Source organism: Staurois parvus, unplaced genomic scaffold, assembly GCF_062004578.1.
Source record: "Staurois parvus isolate SC_StPar_1 unplaced genomic scaffold, SC_StPar_1.0 ptg000414l, whole genome shotgun sequence".
Classification (NCBI taxonomy): domain Eukaryota; kingdom Metazoa; phylum Chordata; class Amphibia; order Anura; family Ranidae; genus Staurois; species Staurois parvus.
The window spans coordinates 6,611,174-6,637,897 of record NW_028318210.1 but is presented as its reverse complement, the minus strand read 5'-3'; the positions used below and the strand labels follow the sequence as shown (position 1 = coordinate 6,637,897).

The window sequence follows — 26,724 nt, the reverse complement described above, 5'->3', positions numbered from 1 at the left end:
TTTCTCCTATAGTTCCACTTTAAAAGTAAATAGGCGAGGAGAAGCTGCAAAGCATGCAGGGAATCCAGGAAGTTGTGGAAAGATGGCCAGTAGACAGACAGCACTCACAACATTGAGTGTTGCCTTTATTGTATTGTCAAAATAACTACCGTCTGCATTGCTGTTACAATGCTGTGGTTATAAAATGAAAGTACGTAGTGATTATAGATCTCCTTTAATGCCTCCTTTAACAGGGCAGCACAGTGGCTAAATGGTTAGCACTCCCGCTATATAAGGGTTTACTACCACTTTAAGCAATACAGCTTGGCCACAGAACCACCCAGCCAGTACTTTTAAAAGTTACATCTCCTATTTTTTACTGAACACATACAGTGCCTTGAAAAAGTATTCATACCCCTTGACATTTTTCACGTCATGTCAAGTTACAACCAAAAACATACATTTATTTTATTGGGATTTTATGTGATAGATAGACCAACACAAAGTGGCACAACACAAAGTGGCACATAATTGTGAAGTAGAAAGAAAATTAAATAGTTTTCAAATTTTTTTACAAATAAATATCTGAAAAGTGTGGCGTGCATTTGTATTCAGCCCCCTTTACTCTGATACCCCTAACTAAAATCTAGTGGAACCAATTGCCTTCAAAAGCAGTATGAATACTTTTGGAAGGGCAGCACAGTGGCTAAATGGTTATCACTCCCGCTTGGCAGTACTAGGGTCATTGGTATGAATCCCAGCCAGGGCATCAGTAGTTCCTGGAGTTTGCATGTTCTCCCTGTGCGGGTTTCCTCCAGGGACTTCAGTTTCCTCCCACACTCCAAAGACATGCTGGTAGGTTAATTGTACCCAGTCTAAAATTGGCCCTAATATGTGTATGTATGCATGCATGGAAGTTATGGACCTTAGATTGAGGGTTGGGGACTGATGTGACTGTACGCTATATATGTATATATTGTAAAGTGATTTGTAAATTGACGGCACTATACAAGTACCTGAAATTAATTAACATTGCATTGTTCTGTGAATTGTTCTGCCCATGAGCACTTTGCAATTATTCAGATCAACTTATACCAAAGTAATATTTTTACTTTGGTAAGTGGGATTTAGTGCAGGTACACACTGGAGGCCTTCAGCTGCTGTTGAGGGAGTTTGGGCTGCGGGTGCGTCTCTGTACCTTTTTAGTAAGAAGAGTCTGCCTCCAAAAAAGGTATAACTGCTCCCACTGTATTCATTTATATATACGATCCAAGATGGGAGCTCTGTTACATCAGGGTTAGGAACCACATTTTGCATAGATTCCTTAGTGTGGCTAGACATGTTTTTGCAAAAGCGTGCAAAAAAAAAGGTTTTACACACAAGTAACTTAAAGACTTTGTTTTTATACCGACTAATTGGCAAGAATGTTGAGGAACTTTTTACGTTGTAAACAACCAATGTACTAGGTAGATTCATCTGCCTGCAATTTGGCTGTTACCATGACTCCAAGAATATATATCTTTAGAAACGAAACCGATTTATAATCAGCTTATGTCCCTGCAATGTCTAAAGTCCAGGCTTGTTACCAAACGGTCATATAAAGTGACAGTGTTTTTATAAATTCATCCTATAACATAATAACTGTGAAATGTAATATCTACATCATCCATCACGATTTGCCTTAATCCCCAAATAAAAATAAATAATATTTTTTATATAAAGTCCACTACAAAATAAAATCCACTGAAATTTCTTTACAATCCACCAAATAAAAAGTCCAAACAATTCTTCCAACGATATCCAAAAATCATCCACCTCAAAAAAGAAAATTCACATAGTGCATTACCTTTCATAAATAAATAAAAATTTCATACAGTTAATATAGTGAATATTCGTGAAAAGAATGGTGAAAAAACGTGAAACAAACGTGAATCAGTGAAAAATAAGTGTATATAACACTCAGCAGTGCCACATCAACACCACAGCAAAGTTTGGTGCGCACTTCTATTTGTAGTAAGGGTACCCTTACCAACCATCCCAATAAAGTATGCTTCAAAATACTTAAGGAACTCCACAGGCTAGCCCTCTTATAGATTTTTTCCTCAGAACTCTCCTGTTGTCACGGTACTCTCTGACCTCCTCAGACACTCTGTTTAATTTGTGATTTCAAAGGTAGTTCTTCGAACTTTTGGGCCATTTAGTAGCAATTTCACATCAAAGTCAGGGAGGCAGGTGAAGTTTGCCAGTGGTAACCAAGTTTACCAAACGGGCAAGTAAGTTTCTGGTCCGAGACTAGGAGATTACTAAACACACAACCAAAAGCAAAACTAGTTTTAAAATATGCAACATCAGTAATCATTTGCCATCCTTGTATGCGTGCTGAAATAGGACTGATGACAGATAACACAGGTCTGCGACTAAAAAGCGGTTTGATTATTTTCATCTAATTTCCATGTATTTTGGTGTGCTGAAAACAAATAAAATATTGAAAAAACTCCTAGACATCATGATTTGCCACAAAATGTAAAATTGTCTTCAAATTTATAAAAAAAAAATTATTTTTGGTATTTTTTTTTATATTTTGGGTTTTTAACCAAATTTAAAGTCCAAATTACTATTAATTCACATAAGTGCATTTAAGATATAAAATGCCAAAAAAAACCTTAAAGGGGTTGTCCGAGTTATGTAAAAAAAAAAAATATAGCACTGTAAATCTGATGGTCAACAATATATACACAAGCTAAGCACGTTTTAGGGGAAAAAATTCTATTTCCTCATTTCCCTAGTTCTCTTCTGGCCCTTTGTTATTTGCAGGTAAACAATCTCTGCCCCTCCCCCCCAGCAAAGGGGGTGAATACAAGTGCTGCTCTGAGTGACATGTCTGACTACTGGGATACTTAGCAGCATGCTGTATGTGTAAGCCTCAGCCCTGAGTCTGTGCTTCTAATGGTAGAAGGGGTTAATCTTTCCTGAAGAATCCAGTGGGTGGGATACCAAATACCCTTGTTTTCTGTGTCTATGGGACAGTCGAGACCGACAAAATCACTGGACCAAGAAGAGTTGGCAGCCGAGGGTGCTAACAGTCGGTGAAAAAAATGTCCTCCGAGAAACTTTGGTACCTTCCCATAAAGTTCTTCTACCACCTCTCCACATAAAATTGGGATTGATGAAGCAATTCGTAAAATCCCTTCCAAGAGATGGAGAATGCCTCAAATACTTGGTCACCAAGTTTCCTGGCCTGTCGGAGGCAAAATTGAAGGAAGGTGTGTTTGTTGGACCAGACATTAGAAGGCTTATAGTTGATCAAGAGTTTGTCAATACCATGACGGATCCTCAAAAAGAAGGGTGGATTGCATTTAAAGAAGTCGTACAGAAATTTTTAGGCAAGAACAAAGATCCTCACTACAAAAAGATCGGACGAATGCTGAAAGCATTTCAAGCTTTAGGTAGCCTGATGAGTTTGAAAATGCATTTCCTCCAGTCCCACCTTGACAACTTTCCTGAAAATTTGGGAGCTGTGAGTGAGGAACAAGGTGAACGATTCCACCAAGACATTAAAGAGATGGAAAGGAGATATCAGGGAAAATGGAGCATTACAATGATGGCAGACTACTGTTGGATGCTTCAGAGAGACATTCCAGATGCTGCTCACAAGCGTAAATGCACCAAGAGAAGCCTCACAGGGAAGACGAATCGAGTTTAGTGTGTGTAGGTGAGCTCATTTCAGTTCAAAAAAGGATTTTCATGAAAAAATTGTAATAAAACTTAAATTTTAGAAGTCTATTTCCATTTATTTTGAGGTATTGCCTTATTTAACATAGTTACCTAAATGGTCAGGAAACGTGATGTCCTATGACAAAATGGAGGTCATTTTCGAATTCAGCGCACCAAAAAATAAAAATAAAAAAATAGATTACATGGAATAACCAAAACAGCTTTTAAAAAAAATGAATTATAATTACAGAGGACCTGCACCCAGTCCTTGTGATGTGCTCTTCAAAATAACCACATGGTGGTGCTCTAACAGCAAGAAAAACTTTGCTGGAGATCAGAGTACAAGAAGAAATGTCTGAAAATAACCCCAACAAAGAGAACAACGAACTTCTGAGCACATTACATATCTGCTTCAATTCCCATTTTTAAAAGTATTCTCCTCCCCCCTCTTCCAGGTCCCATGTCTAATTAATTGACCCCCATATAGTATAAAAAATGCTGGAGTGGTATATTCCTTACATAGACCACAACAGTAAGTGACCCTTCTATTTCTAAATGTATGGGATATATATGGAGGTGTAAGCTATGTAGTTCTAAATTTATGGATATAATGCTGATTATGACCTGCATACAGATGTTATACTGAGTAAATGGATACCAAACATAGGAATATGGTGCTGAGGACGCTGTGAGACTGGTATCTTCAGGACTGTCAGATCGATCGTGAATCCCTGCATAGAATCAGACAGTGGACTCTATCCGGAGAACAGTTGCAGAGCAGTCCCAGATCCAGAGGAGGGAGTCCCTTCCTATGCTGCTTGTCTGGTGCACTTAAAGGGGGCTTCCTGCACACCTTACAATCATTATATGATTCAACATATTGTGCTTTTACTATGCGCATCTAGTGAGTGCGCATTTTTATCATATTCCCTGCACGATTTAAAGTCACATGGATTAAAGTCACATGAAATCCTTTGATATCACCTGTGCAACAAGATCTCTATGCGGCACAATTCTCTGACCGGTGTCTGTCAAACTTTCACCATTATATGAACATTTTCTGTTTATCGATTTTCACAGTTGCACGTGTTTATCTGCACTTATTATAGCGAAGTACTTTCAATTTATCACTTGTGTTTATTCATTTGAACCACCATTTTCACATTTTTTTCATATTAATCTTTTAACGCTGCACTTATTGTTTATGTATGGATACCAAACATGTCACAATTTATTAGTATGCGTAATTTAAACGGCAAAAATGTAACTATCCATAGGCAACTCTTTAAAAGCCTTTACAGGTTACCACTTTAGATTTACACAGGAGGTCTGGTGCTAGAATTACTGCCCATGATCTGATGTTCGTGGTGATACCTCACCTGAGGGATGAACGCCACCGGGATGAACACGTAGGTTCGCATTTGCATGCAAGCACGGGGGCACTTTATTTTTTTTTTTACACTGTCCCTTAAAAAAAAAAAAAAAAAAAAAATGTGTAATTACTTTTATTGCTGTCAAAGAATGTAACATTCCTTGTGACAGCAATAGGCCTGTGACAGGTACTATTTATGAAGGGATCTGGGGTCAATAAGACCCAAAATCCCTCCTCTGCCCTTCAAAGAATTTCATAACACCAAGATCAGTGTAATCGAATGCTTTTATTTTTTTTTAAAATGGTGCTGTGTATTTCCGAGTAAACTGGAAGTGATGTCAGGTCATCGCTTTTGGTTCACTATTTGACGGAGCTGAACAAAGCTGCTCGACCTCCAGGACTTCCACAGTTAAGGCAATTGGTGGGGGGAGGATTGTGGAATGACTCACCCCCTTGTTATAGCACTGAAGCGGATAATGCATTTGGACCCCCTTCACTTTTTTCAATTTTGTATTATTGCAGCCTGATACTAGTTATTTAACTCCAGCTTTTTCTCATTAATCCACACTCAGTTCCCCATCATGACACAGTGAAACCAGAATTTTAGAAAGGTTTGCAAATGTATAAAAAAAAAAAAAAAAAAAAAAAAAAAAAATGAAATATCACACCGGCAGTCAGTATTCAGACACTTCGCAACACTTGAAATTTAGTTCAGGTGCCTCCCATTTCCCTTGATCATTGCTGAGATGTTTCTATACCTTGATTGGAGTCTACCTGTGGTAAATTAAATTGATTGGACGTGATTTGGAAAGGCACAATGCATAAGGTATCAGAGCAAAGGTCATGAGGTCAAAAAGGAACTGCCTGCGGAGCTCAAAGACAGGATTACTGCAAGGCACAGATCTGGGGAATGTAAAAAACAAAAACAAAAAAAAAACAAAAAAAAACACTGTGGCTGCACCGACATCCCCAAGAGCACAGTGGCCTCCATAATTCTGAAATGGAAGAAGTTTAGCACAACCAGGACTCTTCCAAGAGGTGGTCGCCAGGACAAACTGAGCAATCCGGGGAGAAGGGCCATAGTAAGAGGTGACCAATAACCCAATGGTCACTCTGACTGAGCTCCAGAGATCCTGTGTGGAGATGTGACAAAGTTCCAGCAGGACAACCATCACTGCACAGCCCACTACTGATCTGGGCTTTATGACATAGTAGCTAGACTGAAGCCTGTCCTCAGTGCAAACACATATGAAAGCCCATTCAGCGTTTGCAAAAGAGCACCGGAAAGACTCAGAGTGGGGAACAAGATTCTCTGGTCTGATGAAACCAAGGATTGAACTGCTTGGGTTCAATTCTAAAAGTAATGTCTGGAGGAAACCAGGCACCGCTCTTCACCTGCCCAATACAATCCCAGCAGTGAAGCATGGTGGTGGCAGCTTCATGCTGTGGGAATTTTTCAGCAGCAGGGAATGAGACTGATCAGGGTTGAGGGAAAACTGAATGGAGCAAAGTACAGAGATATCCTTAATGAAAACCTGTTCCATAGCGCTCAGAGCCTCAGACTGGCAAGGATTCTAAGCACACAGCCAAGACAATACAGAAGTGGCTTAGGGACAACTCTGTGAATGCCGTAGAATGGCCCAACTAGAGCCCTGACATGAACCCTATTGAATATCTCTGAAGAGACCTGAAAATGGCTGCCCACCGACTGTCTCCATCGAACCTGACTGAGCTTGAGAGGATTTGCAAAAAAGAAAAGGCAAAAAATCCCCCAATTCAGGTGTGCAAAGCTTGTTGTGTGATGCCCAAAAAGACTCGAGGCTGTAATTGCTGCCAAAGGTGCTTAAAAAAAAAAAGTACTGAGTAAAAGGGTCTGAATACTTAAGTACATATTTAGTTTTTTCTTTTTTAATAAATTCAGACATTTCTAAAATTCTGTTTTCACTTGTCATTATGTGATACAGAGTATAGATTAATGAGGGAAAAAAAGTTAATTTAAACTGTAGAAATGGCAAAAATCGCTCTTTTACCTGAAATGAAAGTGCCAGCATATAAACTGAGAAAAATGCAAGCATGCAAGATCACTGAGAATAATCCTCCTGACATTAAACAAATGCATACATATAATACTGTGCAAACATTTTAGGCAGGTATAAATAAAAAAAAAAAAGAAAAAAAAAAAGCTTTCAGAACTAGAATACACTGTACCTACCACAATAGGTACATAGTTTATGAAGGAACTCAATTAGGTAGGTTGTCCCAAACATCTTGTACAACTAACACCACATATTCTGTGGCCGAGGCTGCCTTAAATCCTTCTCTTCATGTAATCCCAGACAGACTCATATGCGGGCCATGGACTTGCGATAAAGTGGCCGAATTTTCGGCCGATTAAAAAAAAAATAAAATAAAATTGCCCTGCTGGAAAATAGTTGGCCGATTTTCACGGCAATTATGGACAAAATCGGCCAACCTTTTTGCTGATTAAAAAAAAATAGAATATGAAGAAAAAGAAATAGAATATCAAGAAGAAAGAATATGAAGAAAAAGAAGAAATAGAATATCAAAAAGAAATAGAATATCAAGACGAAGAAGAAATAGAATATGAAGAAATAGAATATAAAGAAGAGAAGAAAAATAGAAAATCAGTCCGATATTATATTTGACCTTTAAAATTATAGCAAAATTGTATCTATTTGTATCCAAATGGAAATATAATCCGAAAAGGATACAAATAGATACAGATGTTGCAACTTTTTCTTCTTCTTCTGCATATTCTATTTCTTCTATTTAGTCATTTTATTTCTACCTCTTCTGCATATTCTATTTCTTCTTTTTATTCGGATTCTATAATGTTGCTATACTTTTAAAAAGGTCAAATATAATAAAATCGGACTGATTTTCCATTTTTTCTACTTCTTCATATTCTATTTCATTGTTCTTCTACTTCATATTCTATTTCTTCTTCTGCATATATTCTATATAATTGCCAGCCGTAGACGGGCTGAAAATCAGCCGACCTTTTTTTTTTTACCAATAGTGGTAATGTCGGCTGACTGAACGACCAATTTTTCGTTTTTAAAAAAAAAAATTTAAAAAAAAAATTTAAAAAACGGCCGGTTTTCTCCCAGTCTATGGCCTGCTTTAGTTGAGATCAGGGCTCTGTGGGGGGCCAAACCATCACTTCCAGGACTCTTGTTACACTGAAGATAAAGAACATTGGCTGTATGTCTGAAGTCCTTGTCCTGCTGCAGAATAAATTTGGGGTCAATCACACTCCTCTCTGATGGTATGATGGAGAAGTATCTGCCTGTGTTTCCTAGCATTGAGAACACCATTGATCCTGACCAAATCTCAACTTATTAGTAGAATGTGTGCAGCCCCAAACGTGCAAGGAACCTCCTCCACCATGCGTCATTGTTGCCTGCAGATACTCGTGTCACTCTCCAGCCCTTTGGCGAACAAACTGCATCCTGCTACAGCCAAATATTTCAGTTTTTGACTCAAGTCCAATAGCACTTGCTGCCATTTTTCTGCACCCCAGTTCCTACATTTTCATGTAGATGGGTGTACCTGGATCTTCTGATGTCGAAGGGAAGCATTATGTGTCTTTCCTCTGCTGCATTAAGTTTCCTTGGCCAACCATTGTTTCTACGGCCTTCAATGTTGGCCATTTCTTTGCGCTTCTTCAAAAGAGCTTGAACAGCACATCTTTAAACCCCAGTCTGTTGTGACATCTTTGCCTGGGAGAGAGTTTGCTGATGCAGTATAACTACCTTGTGTCTTGTTGCTGTGCTCTGTCTTGCCATCATATATGACCTGCGACATGAAACTGTGTTCTACAACCTCACCTTAATAGCACAGTTAGAGCTATGTAGAAGGCTTAAAACTGGGTGAGGAACAGCCAGTTTCAGTTAATGACTATTTCAACCTACATATGAAATGGACGATTAGCAAGTGCTTGGTATCATTTATTAATCACACACCTGACACTATTTCTACAAAATATCTTGGCCATTGTGCAAGCATACAAAGTGTGCAAGTGTAAGAATTGGTGCTGGTTTAAAGCCAAAGGGCAATCACACCAACTCTTGATTTGATTTAGATTTTTCTTCTGTTTGCTCAGTTTGCATTTTGTAAAAATATATTTTTGAAAAGCATTGTTACAGCATTTCTTCACACCTGCCTAAAACATTTCCACAGTACTGTACATGGGGGTTATAAAGTCAGGGGACCCATTCTGGTAAACCATTTCGGGAGTGCTGTTCCAGGTTGGTCTAACCTGCTGGATTGTTGGGTGGTCGTCCAACACATTGCTGACCAATATATTATAAAAAACAGATTGCCAGCACTCCAAACTTAATATGGCTTCCTTGCTTTATTAGTAAAATAATATGTCAGACTACAACAAACACGTGAGAATTCTAACCGGTTTCATGCCAATAGGCAATTATGAGTAAGCACCTATTGGCGTGAAATGTGTTCAAATTCTCACTTGTATCCTGACATTCCATTATTTTATAAAGTAAAGAAGCCGCAGTAAGGCCACGTTCAAGTGGGCCTAGGTACTGACTCGCAATCACTAGTGGACTGGACTGTCAGCAGTGACTGACAGGTGGTTAGCAGGGGATCAGGAGGAGATACGCTGCCTCATGCATGCCTGTTCAAAAACAGATTTCACATTGAAATTTCTCTTCACCGCAACTGCATCCACCGAACATTGTTGCATAGCGCGGCTCCATTCACCTATATGGGAAGTGATACAAAGGCAGTATCACCTGGCGAACACAACATGCATTTTTCTTGCAGCAATAATGTGTATGGGGCTGTCAGGCAGCCATTGTCTGGTTTTGACATGCAGCCGAGGGGAGGTAAAAACACGCCTCAACAGCTTGAGCTGAACGCACCAACATGTCAATGTGAAAGGGGCCCCAAGTGTGAAGTTCTGTCATCTGCCTTAACGCCATAGGGGGAAGTTGTTTTTATTGTCAAGTTCCACGTTTTACTTACTCTTTACACGCTCCAGCACCAACATCTTCAGCCTAGCACCATCAGTCCTCTTCAGGAAGAACGACAGTCACGTTATTGGGCCTATTTCCTGTGAGCCCAGCCCGCTATGTTAACTCACTATGAGCGTGCATCATTGAGCAGGTTGGGCTCACAGTATTACAGGATCAAACATCCCCTGCAGTTTGGGAAGATGTGGTCAGGATATCACAGGACTGACTGGAAGACTGTAGGTAACACAATCATTTTTAAATACTGGGCAGGGATGTTGAATTTGTATCGCCCGATGCCTGGGACATGTAGTTCCGGACGCCGTTGCAGGTAGGTTGTATTTTGTTTCGTTTTTTTTCAATCTTTAGCCCTGCTGCGGGCAAGCAGCAGGACTCCCGTCAGGTGGAAGCATTTGGGCGGCAGCGTTGCCACAGATTGCTTACACACAGTGACAGCCTCTCCGACTTTGTCCCCTATGCATGAAAATTGCAATACACGTTACATATCGCCGCACACGCCAGAATGATAGCAAAATAATTCTAGCACCAGTAATGCTAAATTGACGACCTATCAGGGGCTTTAAAAGTGTCACATATAGAAAATACAGGGTACTGAAGATTGTCACCATTTCACGAGCGTGCACAAAATTTAAGGTTTGACAAGTTAGATATCTATTTCCTCGGTGCAGCCTCATCTTTTTTATTTTACAGTAATGAAATGTATTGCTTTTTTGTACCCTAAAATTAACTTACTTGTATTTTTTACTGAAATTCTGCAGTAATATCATGTGACATAAAAAATTGTCACTACCATTTTATTCTCTAGGGTATCTGCTTTCAGAAAATATATAATGTTTGGGGGTTTTATATAATCTTCAGGCCTAAAATTATTTTTTTAACTTATGCAAAAATGGCTCTGGCAGCAAAAGGGATAAAGGATAAGCCAAACACTACCCTTTACTTCGGTGCTCATTACACTGCAAGGTCTCTCTCCTTCCTGCTAGTCCCCGGGTGCGGTGCTGGATACAGGCAGGGAGGGGAACAGGAGATAAACAGCGCAATGTTACAAATATTAAATGTTTAAGTCGCCATAAAGCCCCTTTTTGTTTTTAAAAGCCCCAGACATTCCTACAGTGCTCAGATTGCAATACGGTTTTGGTTAAAAAAAAGTTTTGATCAGGAAAAGTAGATTGTCATGAGGGACAAGTAGATTGGGGCCCTAATTTAGTCCCTGGACAAGTAATTTTTGCAAAAATTTCCACACCCCTGCTGGGGGAAGGGAATGAAAGAAGAATGTAATGGAGGAAAATGCTAGAGTTCTGCTCTAAAGAGCTGGAACAAACTTTTTTTTTTGGTTATAAGTAAGGAGGCTCACACACTATGTACTTCAACTATATTTAGCTGCCTGCATACACTTGCACATTAATTCTATCATTTAGAAGATTGTTTAGTGACAGTAAAAAAATTAGTTACAAAAAATGTAAACATACACAAAATAAATATTATTTTCAGGAGATAAATGGTTACTTATAAGAGATCCCTTTTCATGTGCTCATTTGATTGGTGTCTGGGCTGCAGTCTTGTGTACTGGCGTTGTTAGTGGACAGTCAAAGGAATTAATATAGAGACCACCATTGCAGACCTTCGCAATTCTATGTGCCCAACCGGTTCTGCCTTTATTACTTTCAAGCATGCAGCCCTTTAAAGCTGAGCTCCACCCAAAAGGGGAAGTTCCGCTTTAAGCCTTTGTCCCTCCACTCCCAATTAAGGATGGCACCTTTGGGGAGAGGGTACCCGAATTTGAGAGGTACCCGCTCCCACTTTCGCTGCGATTGCCTAGGCACTCGGAAGCGGAAGTTGTCCCCCACCCCGTAGTCTTCTGGGACACGTGACAGGTCCCAGAAGACTACGGGGCCATTCAAAAAGCGCAGCGCTTCTCGCGCATACGCATTGGGCACCCAGCTGTGAAGCCGCAAGCTGTCACAGCTGGGGGCCCACACTGAAGATGCCGGCGCCAGGGAGAGAAGACGGCCAGTGAAACCAGCCATGGTGAGGACACCGCTGGACCGAGGGACAGGTAAGTGTCTGTATTTTAAAAGTCAGCAGTTACAGTTTTTATAGCTACTGACTTTTATTTATTTAGGTGAAACTCCACTTTAAGCTAGAATGCCTCGTCTGCAAGCTTGTTCAGGCTCCAAGACTGAAGCAGTGGAGTCACTGGATTAGCAGGATGGCCAGACCGCTATTGTTTTTTGAAGGAGGTTAGACGACATATCTCTTATAGCACAGGTTTCCTTTGCCAGCAGAAATACCGCATTCAAATGTCTCATGACTGGAAGAGATATGAAGAGAAATTTTTCACATTCTGTTGAAAGAACACAGATGCTAAAAGTTCATCGTTAAGGATTATAATGTGGTCCTATCAAAATGACAAGTGACAGCAAGAAAGGTATTCCTGATAGGAACACAGATGTGACCGCATGCCATACAGATTGTTTCTCCAGCACTATGGAAACAAAAAGGCCACAGTCAATCAACACGTCTGCTTATCAGTCAGCTTAGAATTTAGTTTTCATGATTTTGCAATTCGATGTCTACCAGGGTCCTTGACATGTATTGTGAGGGATAAATCACAGGCGCCACATTTTGCAGCAATTTGCACTGCAGGAAAATGGCAAGAACAGTTTAAAATCTATTGTTTTCTACAGGACTCATTCCAGCTGACCTGCTATGTTTGGAAAGCTTTGCATGACCTCCGATGCACTGCTCCACTGGTCCCACTAAAGTCTACTGAATACAATTTTTCAGCACTGCAGTGCATGACAAGACAAAGAAAAACCGTGCTTGTACAATACGACTGACACCTAAAAAGTGCAATATAAAACAATACCATGACAACTTATGGTCAAATTAAAGTGTTACTAAACCCACAACATTAAAAATCGGTCTGTATTTGCAGTAAAGCATACTTGTTATACGCAAAGTGAAACCTAAGGGGTTAATCCTCCACATTGTGTAAAAAGGCAGATCCTGACTTCTCTGATCCTCCCCTTCTACTTCCCCAATCCATCTGCTGATAGTACAGAGCTCTAGGAATCACTCTGCACATGCTCAGTTTGGTATTGCTAGAGGGGTTTCTTTTTTTTTTTTCTTTGGAAGGGTGCATGTGATCGGTACAGGGCCAATCAATGTTGTCCAGACAGATTGTCAAGGATTATGCAGCCTCCTAGGACAGGAAGAGCTGAATGAAAACTCCTTCTACAAGATTAACCAGTACCCAGCTGGACAAGTATAGAAGTCACATTTCCATGTTCTGTGTACTGTGGGGGACCAGATATAGCGAATGCAGGGTCCTGGGTTTAGTAACAATTTAAGACAAAATTCAGAAAACACAAAAAAAAAAAAAACACGACATTGTCTGTCCATGTTCTTCACTAATTTGAGCAGAATGTAATCATTAAAACAAACCTGTTTTCTCCAGTAAAAGCAAAGCACAGGTTTACTTTAAAGTATGAATGGGCCCTTCAGGAAAGTAATCCCGTGCACTAGCGCACAGTGATTATGAGAACACAGGATACAACACTGACTACTTCAGGGTGGAAAATACAGGGCGTTTCCTCCTGGAAAGGCTCTTAAAGCTATATCAAATCCAAACAGGTTATTCAGGTTTTCAAGGTCAGACAAGAGTATGAAACAGGAAACAGCAAAGATCAATGTTATGCATGAACTGGTACCCTGTCTAGTGATCTCACAATAAGAGGATTCATGTCATTTATTTTATAAATGATGTCTAATGGCTCTGCTCCTGACCTCCTTTAAGGACAGGAACTAGTGATGTATATCATATTTCCAGGCTCCATACTAATCATACCAGTCACTATTGTTACTAGTCAAAATAAACTGTATATAACAAAAATACATCTTTGGCTTCTAGCTGTGTTATTATTGGCAATGCAGAGGTTTCTGTAATGAAAAAAACAAACACACAACACAATGCATTTTTGTGAAGCTATTAGAGAAAAAATTTGGATCAATATTACACAAAAAATATATATTAAAAAAACACAAAGCGGGCCATTGCTGATTACACAGATTAGCTTCAGGAAGTCCGCAGGACTCTCTGAGATTTTGGCGATGTGCAGGACCCTCGGATTAGCTGTTAGTCCACAAGGCCTCATGTTTAAGAACATGTGGTGCTTACCTCCTAACAACCAATCCGGATCTCCATTACTTGTTTTAACATGCAACAGCAAAAAAAGAGGGGGAAAAAAAATGATTCGTTGGTAGAAGGAAACAGGAAACTATTTGTCAATCACACACTTCATAAATTAGACGCCGTATATTTTGTAAAAATACTAGAAGTAGGGCCAAAGCTCTTTTGGGCCATTTCTCCTGTAGGTCACAGGAAGGCACTTCATTTTGCCCTCCTATGACCCGTATTCAGCCTAAAATTTGTTGCTGGCTGACGTCACTCAGCCAATCCAGACTCTGGAGAGATCCCGACCTTAATGTCGGGAGCCACCCAGATTCTCAACCAGTAGCTGGCTCACCAACTCCGTACACCAGTGTCTCTGCCAGCTGCTTCTACTCCCTCTACTGATTGGCATTCCAGTGATCACTGGAGGGTAAGAACAGAGTGACTGTCATCGGCGCTCTGCTCACGGATGACTATGAACTAAGTAATCGACGATCTTTGATCCCTCAGCTCTCCGTGTAGAGCCAGCAGGGGACATATGTAGCATCAGATTGAGGCTACATCCACCTAGGTGATTATGTAGGTTTGTTTTTCTTTTCATATCCTGCATTTATCCCCCCTTTTAAAATGGGAGGGGGAGCTAAAGTAAGAAAGCAAATGAAAAGTGAAAGCTTGTGAGCTGCTATGTGAATGGTAATTGATACGAAATGCTAATTGTGAATCGCCTGCACCCAACACATACTCATACTAGTGTGCCAATTAATCATTCCCCATGATGAAGCCACGTGACCGGTGGCGTAACACGTAGGGGAGGGGCTTTGACGTCACGACGCTCGATGGTTCCATACTGACACCAGCTGGATACTTCAGGATATTCACAACTAAAAAAAAATTCCAGAGGACACATTTTGTGTACTCAGTTTTTAAAACAATATATGTGAGTGATTTACTTTATTAATAAAATGGTTTTAAAAAAGATAATACACTATGATTTGATAATTCCTCTATTAACCATCGTGGAAGGGGAGTCTATTGCTTGAGTGGAGAAGGACCCCAAACAGCAGGATACCATCCCATCCATTTTGGCCCATTCAAAAAGGGACACAAGCGTGATATGACCTCACTGAACGGTTTGGTCATATATTTGAGGTGAGAGCACATCTGGAAGGGGAGCACAATAAATGCAAGTTTTTTCACATAAGAAATCAATTCAAAAGCACGGGATATTTTATTTTAAAAGGAATTAGGCATGATTGAAGAAGCACATATCTATGGACTTTTCTACATAATTTTAATTTATTATATCTTTTGATATAGACATTACTTTTGGTATTTTTTTTGTTTATATGTTTATGAATATTGGTTTTCAAAATGGATATTGGTTCTATTTTGTAATATCTATTTTGCCACCCGATATCTACATTAGCACTTGGTTGCACCAGTTATATATTATTTATTTTGAGCATTCTTAGTGAAGCACGGCACATTTTTGTTAAAGTAAAGAAGCACCACTGAAAATATCTGAAGTTACTTTAAAAACGGAAAAAGATTTTTCTTCACATTTTGTCCCTGTGGTGCCCATAAAAGAAATAGGGGGAGGAGTTACTGGGACAGGAAGCCTAGGCAGACATATACACACACTGTCAGAGGGTCAAATATTCCCAATTCTAGTGTTTTACCACCACTTCCTGCCCAGCCTGGACATGAGAACGCTCTCCATTAGAGATACAGATGACGGGTGGTAAAGCCTAACAGAGGTTCTAAACCTTCACCTGCTCAATATAAAAACAAATATATTTTGGTTTATGTTAGGCTTTAAATCCAAAATGTGTTTGTGCTCATTAGGGATGGCTAGCATGTGACTCCAATATACGGAATTAGAACACTATCTGAAACAGACTTCAAAACTTACAAGAGGTCCTGCAAAAAGTATTCACACCCATCCAAAGAAGGGCATACAATAATAAAACCCAGGCATCTGTAAGTAGCCATTACCAATCTGCAGACATCAGAAATCTATATTTCTGAAAAAAGTAACATACAATAATCCTACCTTAGCAAGGCGAGCTCTCTTAATCAGATCATTTAGTTTTCGGAGGGCAGCATTTCTTGGCAGGCTCTGGATATCCCGGAAGAGATCCTGGGCTTCCATTTCAAAGAGTTTCCGGTTCTCCGTATTCTGCAGAGGCTTTGCCCAGAATGAGCCAATGTAAACACGGACCACTTCTGGGGTGTTAATAACCTTTCCTAACGACCACATGAGGGCACCATAGACTCTCATCAGCTGCTGGGTATCCACTTGGTCAGCCTTGTTGAGCACCACACGAATTTTGTCATCTTGACCCCGAAAGGCTTTAATAGCTTCTGAGAACTCATCAGATATATCCAGTTTATGGGCATCAAAGAGAAGAATAATCCGATCAACCCGTTCTGCAAACCATTGCAAGACCTGGCTGAAGTCATACCCTAAGGGTAAAAAATATTAATGGTAATTAGAATTCCAAACATGAACTTTTCATTTAGGACCACAAGACTGTCAAATCCCTGTGTGCTAAAGAAACCCAACTTGCAGTACAACAGTGGCAGGGCCCAGGCTCTGGGAATATGAGGGCTCAGGAACATAAGTTAAGGCTCTTAGAATGGTAGCAGAGGGGAAACAATGCAATCTTGCCATCAGAATACTTGGGGGGGGGGGGGGGGGGGGGGGAAATAATCACGATTTAGCCAGCATTCACGCAACATGGAAAAATGCTTGCTCCATTTGCGATATCAGTCATTGGTAATGGGTCCCGAAATGCGGCAAGCAGCATGCAGAAAAAGCACAAGACAAACGCGAAGCTAAATGTTAAAAAAGAAGGAGGAGCTACTTTGCTGCGATGGTCACACGTAGGTCAGCGTGCACCTTTGTGGGACACCTGAAATCAAGCATCATTGTGTGAAATCAAAATCTGTCCTTGTTGTCATGCAGCAAGACATAAGGCTCAAACCTGCAATACATCTAGGAAAAAAAAAAAAAAAAAAAAAAAAAAAAAAATGATTGATGGGTTTTATCAGCAGTTTGAGGAGCACTTAAAGAGGTTTTGCAAATTTGTAAACTAGAACAATCAGGGACTTTGGCAGGACAGAGTGATTTAGCTGAACATTGTGATTTGTACAAGGAGCTTACATCCAATAGCTAGCTAAACCTATACTGAATGTTAACCCCCTTCTGAAAGCGCTAGCTGTGTAGCGGTCTGTAGCGCCAATGTTCTCAGCACTTTTAGCTATGGCACCCCATTGATTTCTGACTAGCAGAAATCGCTTTTTTGGGCATAGCATACATGTGGTCAAAGCACAAGGAACTTTTCCTAGCCAAAAAACACACAAAGTCAGTATAAATGACCTTTTGTCTTTGCTCCCATTTGTACTACTACGGAATATCGGTTATCTTATGGAGATGGTCAGTTGGTTTGTTAACAAATCTCCTTCAGATGGACCTACACACTTGGATTCCAGTTTATATTTTTTTAAATAATATCAGATCGTTTTGTTGAATAATGTCTAATGTCACTGGGTGTAGCATAAACTTCCTTTTCCTTTTACTTGACACACAGCAAAAAAAAAAAAAAACCTTATCTCTGGAAAACACATGACAGTCAAGCAAAAGCAATTCAGACATTATCAACAAAACATCCTACTAAATACATTAGTAGGAACAACGCATATTTGATAAACTGCTTACACTGCCCTTTTGGGGTTTGTGGGTGTGCACATGATAGAATCAAGCCCCTCTAAAGAGTACCAATCATCAAATGTTATCAAAATCAAACATCTCCCATCTTGATTTAAAAAAAAAAAAAAAGCCCCTAAAGTCATTATGTGTCCCTGGCTGGTGGATTTTCCATTATAGGCTGACGATTGAGTGTTGCAATCTGGACTCCCCCCCCCCCCCCCCTCCCCACTCAGGATCTGCAAGGTCTCCATCAATGGGAAGTGTCCAGATAACCACAATCATTTCTGTTTGCTGCCTCCTTCTGCTATCAGCATAACACAGAAATAACACTCTGCATTGAGACAAGTACACACTATGGAGGGATATACTTTGTTTGTATTTCAGGTCAGGTTTACAACTCCTTTAAACCTACTTTATAGTGAGATTAATAATGGTCACCTGCCAAATAATCTATCACATGACCTCTGCTGAAGGACAGAAGCAGTCATACTTAGGCTAGTCATGTGCACCTAGATTACCATTATTCAGCCTTGAGGGCTGAATTAGAGAAACAATTTCTTCTTCCACACTAAATAACATGGATGAAGGAGCATCAGCTGACGGCTGTTGTATTCAGACTTGTGGCTATCTAGAAACTCAAACAGCGACTGCATCCGATTCAATGTCCCTGTCTCTCCAAAAATTTTCACCCAGCTCCATTGATTTTTCAATCCTTCATGGCCACTCACAGCTCAAGCGGATTCAGCAGGAATTGGCTGAAATTAAAGCATTGCAACATCAGCATTAATAAAAATCCTCACATTCAGATGAGGTATGCCTTGGATTTTAGTCATGTGATGAAGGAAGATATTTCACCCCCATCGATTACCATTTAGCCATACAAGCAGCACTGTTAAAATGAATGTGTGTATTCATGTTTAAAAGAATGAATAAGCCAAGCACCATTAAAAAAAAAAAAAAAAAAAAAAAAAAACACACACTAAAATCTGAACTGCATAAACCCATATTTCATCCACAGTAGAAAATTGAAAACGTTTCAAATGTTTAAAACTAAGAAAAATGTACAATTAAAAAAAAAAAAAAGGTAAATTTTGAAAATGAGGATTGGGACATGGCCATGTAGTATCCCGTTTTTTTGTTTTTTAAACACCACTCTGTAAACATCCGGGAACTGAGGAGACCAGTTGCTGGAGCTTTGTGAGAGGATTGTTGTCCCGTTCTTGCTTGATTTAGGATTCTAACTACTTGACTGTCTTGATTCTTCTTTGTTGTATTATTAGTTTTAAGATGCACCAAGTATTTTCAATTGATGAAAGGACTGGATTGTAGGCAGGTCAGTTAAGCACCTGGACTCTTCTACTTTGAATCCATGAACTTGTCAAAGATGCAGTATGCGGTTTAGCATTGTCCTGCTGAAATATGAAAGGCCTTCCCTTAAAAAGACATAGTCTGGACGGGAGCATATGCGGCTCTAAAACCTGGATATATCTTTCAGCATTGATGGTGCCTTTCCAAAATGTTGAAGATGAAGCACTAATACACCCCCATACGATCAGAGATGCAGGCTTTTGAACTAGCACTGATAAGCTGGAAAGAGCCTGGAGGATGCAGTGCCCATGGTAAAAAAAACAAAAAAACAAAATACATCAAAATTTCAATTTGATTGACCACGGAGCAGTTTTTCATTTTGCAACAGACCATGTAAATGAGCTTTGGTACAGATAGGACAACATTTCTGCATCACATTCAAATATGGCTGCTTCTTTGCAAGATAGAGCTCCATTTGCATTTTTGAATGGCACAGTGAACAGTGTTCTCAGACAGTTATTCTTAGAAGTATTGCTGAGCCCATGCATGTCTGCTTTTAATGCAGTGCCATCTGAGGATCATGGGCATCCAATATGGAGTTTGTCTTGTCCCTCACCCACAGAGATTCCTATAGATTCTCTGCATCTTTAGATATTGCATACTGTAGATGATAGATTTAAAGTCTTTGCAATTTTACATTGAGGAATATTATTCTGAAATTGTTCAACAATTTTTAGACGCAGCTTTTTACAGATCTGTGAACCTCTGCCCAACTTTACTTTTAAAATACTCTAACATTCACTTATTAACCCAGTCATATTACCGACTTGTTGTGAATTAACCTGATACATTGAAAAATGTTCTTCCCTGGCAGTATCACTTACTTTGCCAGCTTTTTGTTGCCCTTTCCAACTTTTTTTGAGATGTGTTGCTGCCATCAATTTTAAAATTATCCTTTTTTATAAAAAAAAAAAAAAAAAAAAAACCCAAAACATATATATATATATATATATATATATATATATATATATATATATATATATATATATATATATATATATATAATTTATTTATTTATATAAAATTGTATATTTTCTCAGTTTAAACATTTTATAGGTTTTCGCTTTACCATTTCAAATAAAATCTGGGTTTAGGAGATTTGCATTGCATCTGTTTTTATATAGATTTTACACAGCATCCCAACTTTTTTAGAACTGGAGTTGTATATGGGAGCCATTTTATCTGCCAGAGGATTTGTATTTCTGTCTCTTTCCTGAGATATACACAGCTCGTCCGCACAATGAAGTCCTACCTAGCAGAGGAGGGGAGCTGACCTTTCCTTGCAGTCTCCTCCTCACCACCCTGTGAAAGGACAGTGAAAAGAAGAAACATCATACCAACTGGCTTGACACTAAATCGGACTGTTCTCTCCTTTCAGCACACGCCATGCACTGCAGCACACCTGGCTAGCTTTGTGTTTCTTCTCCCTCTTTGTCTTGGTGTATTGTACAACAGAGCTCAGAGATGATTTCAGGAACTTAAACTGCTAAAAAAAAAAAAAAAAAAAAAAAAAAAAAAAAAAAAAAGTGTTTGTTGCAGAAACTGAATGTGGCATATGCAATGGTGCAGTGGCAGAGGGCACATATCGGTGCATTTGTGCAGTGGCAGTGGGCATAGAAGCCTGTGACGGACACAGAACACCATGTGGGGGTGCACTGGTGGCAATAGTAGAAATGTGCATTGTCACAGAGCTGACTGTATGAAGCTGGAATAAAGAGGAACCCTGCCATCACCCTATGTAAGGCAAAACATAGCATGTAATGTGCTCACAGATAAGTCAGCGTGCCCCAATTTCACTACCCACTATCACTTGTACTGTATTACAGTGCTTATATATTTATAACCACCTCAGAGTGTCGGAGGTTACATCCATGCTACATCCATGCAGCTGGGCTGCCTTAACACAACAAAAGTTAACCAGTGACATAACACACATTAAACGCACCGCAAAGACCTCAGTGGTGTGAATGGGTTCTACCTGCTATGTTTAACTTGCTGTGCATGGAGTGATGGGCACAAACTATTTAAATTTCCATGGACTACAAAGACTCCAATGTCCCCAAAAGACCACATGCTGATTTCATCTATATGTGATCCCATGATTACCAGTGTGATCTCCTAGCCATTTTGCACAATCTAAATACAGTTCTCTACAACATGAATGTAAAGCAGACTGTTGACCTTACAGTATGAAGTAACGGCTCACTATAGTTGACAGCCAGGGAAATAGAGCAACCCACACTGACCAGTAGAATGAGCTGTCAGCTCCAGTCACTGCAATAAATTGTGATCCAATGTTATATATCAGGGTCCGCAACCTGTAGATCGTGATCTACCAGTAGAGCATGGCCAGGTGACTGGTAGATCGCAGCCTGGACTTGCTGACCCCATCTCAGAGCATCATAGTTCAATGCAAAGGGACCATTTGTAAAGTTGGAGCTGTAGTAGGGAGCGGGAGCCACACAAGCCAATGCCTCCTCTGTACAGCTGGCTCCTGTTCCATGCGGAGTGATGCCAACTGCATCCACCTCTTAACCCGGCTAGCGGTCTCCAGAGTAGCGGCAGCAGCAGGGAAGAAGAGCTCTTCGGTCAGTGTGAATCAATACACAGGGCATTATAGTATAGGACTGCTTTCACACTGATGTGCTGCGATTTACGAACACCGCAGATGCAGTGCAGTGTACCCGCAGCTTTCCTGCACTTAGCCATAGACTTCTATTATATCCTGCTGGTTTGGTGCACCTTCTGAATGCAGGAGGTTTGGTGTACTTTCAGAAAGTGTACCACACCTGCAGGATATAATAGAAGTCTATGGCAAAGTGCAGCTAACCCAGGAAAGTTGTAGATTCACTGCACTGCACCCGTAGTGCAGGTATACCACAGCACATCAGTGTGAAAGCAGCCTTATAGGGGGATCAGAACAGTAAGGGTTCATTTACAGTTGCAGTTTCGGGAGTGGTAAAACCCCATAGTTAAGTGTTTTTGCCACCCTGCTCCAACCGCACCCCCTTCAGCTGCAGTTGCCAGGTGTGGACACATCTTGCAGGAGTTATACGCACCTAACAAGCATGACCCATTCAAATGAATGAGGCTGCTCTGCAAGTGCCCTTACAGTACAGCAAACAAGCGGTTACAGCAGGCAGCGTTGCATTGCCTTCTCACCCCCTGCTTTAACCTGTTGGACCCCACAGAAGCATGCAGTTGCAGGGCGCTTGCATTTACTTGAATGGGTTGCAATTGGCAAACAGTTGCACCCACCAAAGGAAACAGGGAGTTTCATTCCTGCTGCGGAATGTGTACACCTTTCACTGCTGTCTCAGCAGCTGAAGTAGTTTGGGAGTGGGGGCAGTAAATCTGAGACTCAACTGCAGGGTTTTACCACCCACCCATTACGTGTGAATGAGCGCTAAGGGTGCCGCTGCTGAATGCAACTAAGGGCTCATTCACATGTGTAGCAGGCACTGCTGCTCCTCTGAAAAGCAATCTGAGTGCACTTGACAGGTTGTGAAGAGGAAATATTTTGCCACCATGTGCCTGCCCAGGCCAATTTTCAGCTTTCAGCACTGTTGCACTTTGAATGACAATTGCGCAGTCATGCAACACTGCATGTAATAGAGCTCACTTTTGGCGAGTATTTAATCACCACTATTTTCTTGTGGTTACCTATGGGTTTCCCTTTGTATACCGAACAATTCTTCTGGCAGTTATGCCTGCAATCTTTCTTGGTCTACCTGACCTTGGCTTGGTATAAAGAGATCCCAGAACTTTCCACTTCTTAACAGGTGATTTAACAGTACTGATTGGCATATTCAAGGCTTTGGACATTTTTATGTACTTTTCCATGTTTATAAAGTTCCATTACCTTGTTACGCAGGACTTTTAACAGTTCTTTTCTGATCCCCATGGCTCAGTATCTAGCCTAGTCAGTGCTTCCACGTAAGAGCTAACAAACTCACTGACTATTTATACACGGACACTAATTGCAATTTAAAAAGCCACAGATGTGGGACATTAACCTCTAATTGGCATTGTAACCCGTGTGTGTCACCTTGTGTGCCTGTACCAAGGCCAAACATTCCAGGGGATGTAAACTTTTGATCATGGCCATTTGGGCGATTCCTGTTATTATGATTTAAAAAGGAGCCAAAACAACTAATTTGATAATAAATGGCTTCATATGATCATCATCCTTCAATAAAAGAGCATTTTTTGGCAAGATCTGTCATATTTTCAATATCAATGCCAACATTTCACAATTTCTGACAGGGTATGTAAACTTTTGAGCACAACTGTATACACACACGCACACACACACACACACACACACACACACACTAAAAATTTACATTTGCAAAATGCTACAAACCATTGTCAAAAAAAGTCCTAAAATGATAGGTTCACCTTTTGTAACATGTTACACCTCTATTCAGAGTGCGGTAGCCATGTTGGGCTTCGCCTGACTGTCCACATCATTCGTTCACAGAGCTTTGTGAATGGGAGAGCTACAACTACAAACAGCCTTTGTAGTTCTCAAAGTACAGTTGTGCTCATAAGTTTACATACCCTGGCAGAATTTATGATTTCTTGGCCATTTTACAGAGAATATGAATAACACCACAAAAGCTTTTCTTTCACCCATGGTTAGTGTTTGGCTGAAGCCATTTATTATCAGTCAACTGCGTTTACTCTTTTTAAATCATAATGACAACAGAAACTACCCAAATGACCCTGATGAAAAGTTTACATACCCCAGTTCTTAATACCGTGTATTGCCCCCTTTAACATCAATGACAGCTTGAAGTCTTTTGTGGTATTTGTGGATGAGGCTCTTTATCTTCTCAGATGGTAAAGCCGCCCATTCTTCTTGGCAAAAAGCCTCCAGTTCCTGTAAATTCTTCGGCTGTCTTGCATGAACTGCAAGTTTGAGATCTCCCCAGAGTGGCTCAATGATATTGAAGTCAGGAGACAGATGGCCACTCCAGAACCTTCACGTTATTCTGCTGTAGCCAATGACAGGTGGACTTGGCCTTGTGTTTTGGATCATTGTCATGTTGGAAAGTCCAAGTACGTCCCATGCACAGTTTCCGAGCTGATGAACGCAAATTTTCCTCCAATATTTTTTGATAACATACTGCATTCATCTTGCCATCAATTTTAACCAAATTTCTTGTGCCTTTTTAGCTCACACATCCCCAAAACATCAGCGATTCACCTCCGTGTTTCACAGTAGGAATGGTGTACCTTTCATCATAGGCCTTGTTGACTTCTCTCCAAATGTAGCACTTCTGCTTGTGGCTAAAAAGATCAATTTTGGTCTCATCACTCCAAATGACTTTGTGCCAAAAGGTTTGAGGCTTGTCTCTGTGCTGTTTGGCGTATTGTAAGTGGGATACTTTGTGGCATTTGCGTAGTAATGGCTTTCATCTGGCGACTCAACCATGCAGCCCATCTTTCTTCAAGTGCCCCCTTATTGTGCATCTTGAAACAGCTACACCACATGTTTTCAGAGAGTCCTGTATTTCACCTGAAGTCATTTGTGGGTTTTTCTTTGCATCCCGAACAATTTTCCTGGCAGTTGTGGCAGAAATTCTAGTTGGTCTACCTGACCGTGGTTTGGTTTCAACAGAACCCCTCATTTTCCACTTCTTAGAGTTTGAACACTGCTGATTGGCATTCTCAATTCCTTGGATATCCTTTTATATCCCTTTCCTGTTTTATACAGTTCAACTACCTTTTCCTGCAGATCCTTTGACAATTCTTTTGCTTTCCCCATGACTCAGAATCCAGAAACGTCAGTACAGCACTGGATGAAAGATGCAAGGGTCTGTTGGGAGTCCAGAAACTCATTGACCTTTTATACACACACTCTAATTACAAACAAACAGATCAGAGGTGAGGATGGTTACCTTTAATAGCCATTCAAACCCATTTGTGTCAACTTGTGTGCATGTTATCAGGTCAAAATCACCAGGGTATGTAAACTTTTGATCAGGGTCATTTGGGTAGCTTCTGTTGTCATTATGATTTAAAAAAAAAAAAAAAAAAAAAAAAAAAGAGTAAACAGTTGACTGTTAATAAATGGCTTGAGCCAAACACTAACCATGAGTGAAAGAAAAGCTTGTGTGTTATCATTCATATTCTCTGTAAAATAGCCAAGAAATCATAAAATTCTGCCAGGGTATGTAAACTTATGAGCACAACTGTAACTACCAGAGCTCTGTTGAGTGCTGTGGTAGTTATTATATTATACAGGATTCATTTAGCACTAACAGTGTGTGCAGCACTTTACAAAATGAAGGTAGATGTTACAGTTACAATACAATTTGGTACAAGAGGAAACAGACTGTAAGGTCTAATGAGCAGGGCCCTCCAAGAGATCAATTGATTCTTCCTGTCAGCATGCAACTGCCTGCCCCTACAAGCAGACAGCTTACACTGACAGTCTGTAAATGCCCTGCATTGCACCCGTGGTCTGCTGATTGCGGGTGCAGTGCTTTGCAGGCTCCTGGCAAAAAAAAAAAAAAAAAAATTTAAACATTTTATAATGCATGTGTTTTTGCAAGTACAAAATGTGCATGAATTAGTTTTTTTTTTGTTACAAAAGGTGAACTTATCCTGAAGATTATTTCCAGCAACAATGTTTGCAGGAAATAAAAGACCTGATTGGGAAATCCTGGGAAATAACAAAATCAAGGCCTCCAAGTGCCAACAGCTGCATGTACAGTAAGAGGGATTTAAGGTAGGAAGCCAACAGCACAGTAATCAGAGCCTGTTTGATCCTAGTCAGTCTAATACAACTGGAAACTTCAAAGCAAGACAACTGTTGGAAGGGAAGATGGAGAAGAGAAAATCAAAATTATTTCATAAAATGTGTTTGATTTCCATTTGGCTAATGATATTTCTTCCTGACATTCTCAAGGTACAAAGTCCCAAATCTTACAATGTGATTAACTGAAAAGGACTAAACCTAATACTACTGGCCTTGTGCCCATGGGGTTCCAGCATCTCTTTGTACAGTAAGCATTTGCAAAGCTTTCAGCAAGCTGTGAGCTTATTTCTTTTAAGAATTTATTTGGCTGAATTTTGGCAATATTAAAACACATTAAACGGGAGTGCCGACTGCACACACACACAAAAAAAAAAAAAAAAAAAAAAAAAACAACACTGTTTGCAGGCTTTCACCAAGTTTCAAGTTGTGTCTCCATTGCCTTGTTTTAGAACATAAAATGTGTCAGAAAGGTGGGGTTTTAAAGGCCATAATCATACGTCTATACATAAATGCAGCACACAAATGAATCATAATGCAACAAAAAGAGAAAATAAACCCAAGAGTTTGGAGATTAGAGAATACTATTTTTAATGGATTGCAAAACAAAAAATTTCTCAA

At 40.0% G+C, this 26,724-nt stretch overlaps 1 protein-coding gene across 1 annotated transcript in view; it reads right to left on the bottom strand.

Moving 5' to 3' along the window:
* EHD4 (EH domain containing 4) overlaps positions 1-26,724 on the bottom strand; it is a 77,683-nt gene that overhangs the window by 8,038 nt on the left and 42,921 nt on the right. The window contains exon 4 of the mRNA XM_089686900.1: positions 16,311-16,723. Within this exon, the coding sequence (XP_089543026.1) occupies positions 16,311-16,723 (413 nt within the window). The remainder of the gene's footprint in view (positions 1-16,310; positions 16,724-26,724) is intronic.